Here is a 6,000-nt window from a genome sequence, read left to right as displayed (position 1 = left end):
AGTTTCGTCCGTCCGTCCGTCCCGCTCGGGCAGGGCCGGCGGGTTCTCCCCCCGCCGCAGCCTCCTCGGTGCCCCCCGGCCGCCCTGGCACCTCCTGCGGCCCCGGGGGGGTTCTTGGCGAGGTCTCCGAGGTGGGGGGTCGCGGCCCCCAGCCCCTTTTTTCCCAGCTAATTCATCCACTTTCGGCAGTTCCAGGCTCCACAGTGGCAGGGGATCTTGTGCTGATCGTCCTCAAAGTCGAACTGGTAGTCGTAGGTGAGCTGCAGGGGAGGGGGGGGGGGAAAGGGAGTTGTCACCCACGGCACAGCCCCGGCCCCCCCCCCGCGGCCCCCCCAGGCCACCCCGTGCCCCCGCCTGACCTCCTCCCCCTTGGGGATGCGCCGGCTGGAGATGATGATGATTTTATCCTCCTTGTCGAAGGTCACGACTTCGGCCACGCAGTTCGGGGCACACGAGTGGTTGATGTACCTGGGGTGGGGTGGGGGGGGGGGGGTGTGGGGGGTCAGTGCTGACCTGCTCCCTCTGGGGGTTCCCACCACCCCGAAGCCCCCCCAACCCCGCGCTCACCTGGCCGGGCCCCCCGTCAGCGTGGCGTCAATGACGTGCTCGTTGTTGATGCGGAACATGTAGATGCCGCGGTTCTGGGGGGAGAAGAGGGTGTCAGCGGCTGTACCGGGACCCCCACGTCCCACCCAAGTCCCCCCCACACCCCACTAGAGCCCTCAAGTTCCAGCCAAGTCCCCCCACATCCCACCAGAGCCCCCCACATCCCACAGGAGTCCCTCCCCCAATATCCTGCCAGACCCTCAATGTCCCACCCAAGGCCCCCCCCACATCCCATCTGAACCCCCAATATCCCACTCGAGCTTCCCCACATCCCACAGGACCCCCCAATGTCCCATCCGAGTCCCCCACATCCCACAGGAGCCCCAAATGTCCCACCCGAGTCCCCCAGTGTCTCACCAGAGCCCCCCACGTCCTGCTTGAGTCCCCAAAGTCCCACCCGAGCCCCCCCCGTCCCAGCAGAGCCCCCAATATTCCACCTGAGCCCCCCCACATCCCACCAGAGTCCCCAATGTCTCGCCAGAGTCCCCCCCACATCCTGCCAGAGCCCCCCATGTCCTGCCAGAGCCCCCCCATGTCCCATCAGAGCCCCCCAATATTCCACCTGAGTCCCCAGTGTCTCACCAGAGTCCCCCCACATCCTGCCAGAGCCCCCCATGTCCTGCCTGAGCCCCCCCACATCCCACCTGAGTCCCCCAGTGTCCTGCCAGAGCCCCCCCACATCCCATCAGAGCCCCCAATATTCCACCTGAGTCCCCAGTGTCTCACCAGAGTCCCCCCACATCCTGCCAGAGCCCCCCCATGTCCTGCCTGAGCCCCCCCCACATCCCACCAGAGCCCCCCCCACATCCCACCAGAGCCCCAATGTCTCACCAGAGTCCCCCCCACATCCCACCCGAGCCCCACCTGCTCCTCGTAGATCTTCTCCCGCCGGTTGGCCACCTCGTTGCGGATGATGGTGCCGATGTACTCGATGACCATGGTGTGCTTCTCGATGTCCTTGCCGCGTAGAGCCCCAGCCCCTGGATGCGGGACCGCGCCCAGGTAGACGTTGTTCTTCCACTCCGTTTTCAGGCGCCGGTACTGGGAGGACTTGGAGTGCACGAACTGTTTGCTGTAGGGCGTGTTGGTCTCGCCCGTGAACGTGCTCTGATAGGCCTTGGACATGCTTGTGCTGTTCAGGGTGTGGGGCCTGCGGGGTGGGGGCGAGAGAGGGTCAGAGCTGAGGGATCTTCCCCGGCCCTCCTGGTGGATCCCGGCCCTCCCGGTCGATCCCGGTGGATCCCCACTCTCCTGGTGGATCCCGGTGGATCCCGGCTCTCCCGGTGGATCCTGGCCCTCCCAGTGGATCCCGGCCCTCCCAGTGGATCCCAGCTCTCCCAGTGGATCCCGGCTCCCCCAGTGGATCCCAGCTCCCCCAGTGGATCCCGGCTCTCCCAGTGGATCCTGGTGGATCCCGGTGGATCCCCGCTCTCCCGGTGGATCCCAGTGGATCCCAGTGGATCCCAGCTCTCCCAGTGGATCCCGGCGGATCCCGGCTCTCCCGGTGGATCCCAGTGGATCCCAGCTCTCCCCGGTGGATCCCGGCTCTCCCGGTGGATCCCAGCAGAACCCATCTCTCCCAGTGGATCCTGGCGTATCCCGGCTCTCCCGGTGGATCCCAGCTCTCCCGGTGGATTCCGTCGGAACCCAGCCCTCCCAGTGGATCCCGGCTCTCCTGGTGGATCCCGGCGGAACCCAGCCCTCCCAGTGGATCCCGGCTCTCCTGGTGGATCCCGGCGGAACCCAGCCCCTCCCAGTGGATCCCGGCCCCACTCACCGCTTGTAGTGGGTGAGGATTTTGGGCTCGGAGCGGGCGCAGCCGGTGGGGTTGATCATCAGCGGCAGCTCCATCAGGGGATGGCGGCCGTAGCGGAACAGGTAGTTCTGGCAGCTCTCGACGCCGGGCAGCTGCCGAGGGGGGAGCGGAGGGGCCGGGGGTCGAGCGGCGGCTCCGCCAGCGCGGCCACCGCTCCCTTTCCCAGCGGGGTGGAGAGATAAAACACCCCCCCCCACGCTCCCCCAGGACCTACCGACTCGGCGATGCGCAGCACCGCGTGCACCGTGAGGCCGAAGAGCTCCTCGCCCTTCAGGTACTCGGGGAAGAGTCGCAGCATGTCGGCTTCCCTTCCTCATCATCGCCACCGGCTCGATGATCCGGTTCCAGACGGCTGCCGAGGGAAGGGAGGGTTGGAGCCGCCTCAAGCGCAGACCCCCCCCACCAAGTTCAAGCCTCCCCCCGCCCCGTCCTCCCCGCTGCGGCACGGGAGGCCGCCAGCGATGCGGCGCCTGCAGCTCCCGGCAGCACCTTTTACCTTGCGGCGAAGAATCGGAGAAGACCAGATCCTCCAGGCCCTGCTCGATGACCTGCACGACGAACTCGGGGCGGCCGTTGTTCTCGCAGATGGTGCAGCGGTAGCAGCAGCGGCGGTTGTTTGGTCCGCAGGCTCCAGTAGATGCGCGTGGCCTCGTAGCCCACGGGGTAGAGGGCCGTGACGCTGTGGAAATCGGCCATCTGATGCGGCAGGAGCTGCCCGATGGCGTGGAAGACCAGCCCGCCCACCCGGAACATGTGGAGCCGCTCGCCGCGCTGGATGATGCTGGCGATCTGCTTCACCTCATCCCGTTCGATGTAAACGCGGCGGAAGACGGTGAAGCTGCTCAGCTCCTGCTCGCAGGGACCCTTCAGCTTGTGCAGGGGGCAGAGCATGGTCTTGTCCTTGAAGAACATGCACTTGGCGCGGATGGCGCAGGCGAAGTGGTAGACGCTGGGGCAGCGGATGCGGTTGCAGCTGTTGGTGGCGCGGTTTTCTGGCACAGGGAGCACTTGGTGAGCAGCCCGCGGTGCAGGGCCACCTCCACGTTGATCAGGGCCCCCCCCCTGCGTCTCATAGACCTCCGTAGACCACAGGGCGCAGTTCAGATGGACCCAGAGGTCGAGGTCAAGGTTAAGCAGGCGGGCCGGCCCGTCCGTGGCCCCGTCGCCCTCCTCGTGGCAGAAGCAGCACTTGCGCAAGTCCCCGCGGGACCTTTTCGGGGCGCAGGGGTGGTGCCCAGCTTGTCGATGAACTCGGCGATCTCCTTGTCACCGTCCCGCTTGGCCCCCCCTTTCTGGATGGTGACGAGGAAGCGCAGCCGTTTCCACCGCACCCCCCTTCCACTTCTTCAGGCGGGGCCGCGCTTCGTCCCCGTCCTCCGGCGGCCGCGAGCGTGGCTTGAAACGGGGCGGCGAGTGGGGGGGCCGAGGCCTCTTCCTCCTGGGGGGCTGGCGAGGGGGCCGGCGGCAGGGGCGACGCGGGGGCCGGGGCTGCCTCGTGGGCTGCCTCGGGGTCGGGGACTCTGGCGGCCTCAGCGGGGCTGGACGGGGAGGGGGACGGAGGGGGACAGCGGGGGCGAGGGCTCCTGGGGCATGACGGAGAGCTGCCGCACGTCCAGGTTGGAGACGTTGTTGACGTAGCAGTGGTGCAGGGTCTTCTCGGGCACGGGGCTCTCCTGCGGCACGGGGAGGGGGGCATGGGTCAGAGCGGCCCAGGGATGGGCCCCCAACCTCCCCGCGTGTCACGGCGAGGGGTTCTTGGCCCCGCAGGGACCCCACAGCACCCCACCGCAGGGAGGAGCTCCCCAACCCTTCCACGCGGTCCTGGGGACGCAGCACCTCCCCACAGGGCGACCTGGGCCCCTCAGGAAACCCCGTGTCACCCTGTAATCATGGTGGGGGGGACCTACAGGGACCCCCACACCCCTCTCTACGTCACAGAATCACAGAACCTATGGTTGGAAAAGCCCTTGAAGCTCCTCCAGCCCAATGAACCTCCCCCTGACCGTTCCCAACTCCACCAGATCCCTCAGCGCTGGCTCAACCCGACTCTTCAACCCCTCCAGGGATGGGGACTCCCCCCCTGCCCTGGGCAGCCCATTCCAACGCCCAACAGCCCCTTCTGCAAAGAAATCCTTCCTAAGAGCCAGTCTGACCCTGCCCGTGGCGCATGCTTGAGGCCATTCCCTCTTGGCCTGCCGCTGGGTCCTTGGCTCAAGAGACTCCTCCCCCCTCTCTGCACCCTCCTTTCAGGGAGTTGCAGAGGGCCAGGAGGTCTCCCCTCAGCCTCCTCTTCTCCACACTAAAACCCCCCCAGTTCCCTCAGCCGCTCCCCATCAGACCTGTGCTCCAGACCCTGCACCAGCTCCGTTGCCCTTCTCTGGACACGCTCGAGTCATTCAAGGGCCTTTTTGGAGTGAGGGGCCCAAAACTGAACCCACTCATCGAGGGGCGGCCTCACCAGTGCCGAGCCCCAGGGGTCAGATCCTTTCCCTGTCCCTGCTGGCCACGCTGGTGCTGTTACAAGCCAGGATGCCACTGGCCTTCTCAGCCACCTGGGCACACTGCTGGCTCGCATTCAGCCAGGTCTCTCTCCGACCGGCAGCTCTCCAGCCACCCCTCCCCATGCCTGGAGCACCGCTGGGGGTTGTTGTGGCCAAAAATCACGCTCAACCCCAAAGAGCCCCCTCCTGCACCCCCCCCTCATAGCCACAGCCTTACAGGTACCCCAACACCTCTCTCTGTCACAGGGTCACAGCCCCGGGGGGGCCCCCACACCCCGCTGACCTGTCTGAGCAGCGTCAGGAGATCCAGCTCGCCCTTGAGGCTGTACCCCGGCAGCACCCGCGTCGAACTGCTTCAGCCACTCGGAGCTGCTGTCCGGCACCTTCCCGGCCAGCGCCGCCTTCTCCTTCCCACCGAGCACCCCTGCGAGAGGCAGGGGACAGCCCGTCACAGGGCGCCTGGCCTGGGGACACGGGGGAGCCCGCAGGGACACGGGGGAGCCCGCAGGGACGAGGCAGACGCTCACCAGCCATGTCTGTCTCCACCTTCTTGGCCTCGACCACGGCCGCTCGCACGGGGCCGTCGGGGAACAGCACCTCGTAGGAGCTGGGGATCTTCACGCTCAGCAGCTCGGCCATGGCCACCATCACCCCGTTGAGGTTCTGGGCGAGAAGAGGACGGGATGGGTGCGGCGCCCCAGGTGCCACCACGTGCAGGGTCACCGCTGGGACCCCGAGGGTCTCGCCTCCCCCCCGCTGTCCCCTCGCTCACCTTGGCGGCCGCTGCAGACACCGTCAGCATGACGGAGACTTCACTGCTCTTGCCCTTCTCCCACGGGGCGCCTGGACCCGCTGCCCCCACCTTCCCGGGGGGGCCCCCGAAGGGCTCCGCAGCCTCGTAGGGCTTCGTGTCAGGGAACACTGGTGTGGGGAGAAGGGGCAGGGGGGTCAGAGCCACCGCAGACCCAACCCCGCCAACAGCCACCCAGGAGCCCACCTGGGCACCCCAGACCCCTGCAGAAACGCTGCGGGGAATCCATCACCCTACATGGGACGGGGACGGGGGGACAGGGACGG

General features: G+C 67.4%; 1 protein-coding gene across 1 annotated transcript in view; it reads right to left on the bottom strand.

Annotated features, from left to right (window-relative positions):
• The window catches only part of KMT2D (lysine methyltransferase 2D), a 27,874-nt gene that overhangs the window by 808 nt on the left and 21,066 nt on the right, over positions 1-6,000 (bottom strand). The window contains 20 exon segments of the mRNA XM_074807490.1: positions 1-260; positions 360-468; positions 568-641; positions 1,471-1,756; positions 2,384-2,514; positions 2,637-2,729; positions 2,731-2,774; positions 2,919-3,039; positions 3,041-3,408; positions 3,411-3,483; positions 3,485-3,622; positions 3,624-3,647; positions 3,649-3,756; positions 3,758-3,841; positions 3,843-3,974; positions 3,976-4,095; positions 5,207-5,263; positions 5,265-5,347; positions 5,451-5,586; positions 5,696-5,844. The exon segment at positions 1-260 is cut by the window's left edge and continues 808 nt beyond it. Coding sequence (XP_074663591.1) covers positions 168-260; positions 360-468; positions 568-641; positions 1,471-1,756; positions 2,384-2,514; positions 2,637-2,729; positions 2,731-2,774; positions 2,919-3,039; positions 3,041-3,408; positions 3,411-3,483; positions 3,485-3,622; positions 3,624-3,647; positions 3,649-3,756; positions 3,758-3,841; positions 3,843-3,974; positions 3,976-4,095; positions 5,207-5,263; positions 5,265-5,347; positions 5,451-5,586; positions 5,696-5,844 — 2,423 coding nt within the window. The 3' untranslated portion in view covers positions 1-167.

This window comes from Strix aluco, chromosome 27 (genome assembly GCF_031877795.1).
Source record: "Strix aluco isolate bStrAlu1 chromosome 27, bStrAlu1.hap1, whole genome shotgun sequence".
NCBI lineage: Eukaryota > Metazoa > Chordata > Aves > Strigiformes > Strigidae > Strix > Strix aluco.
This window is presented reverse-complemented; position numbering and strand designations above follow the sequence as displayed.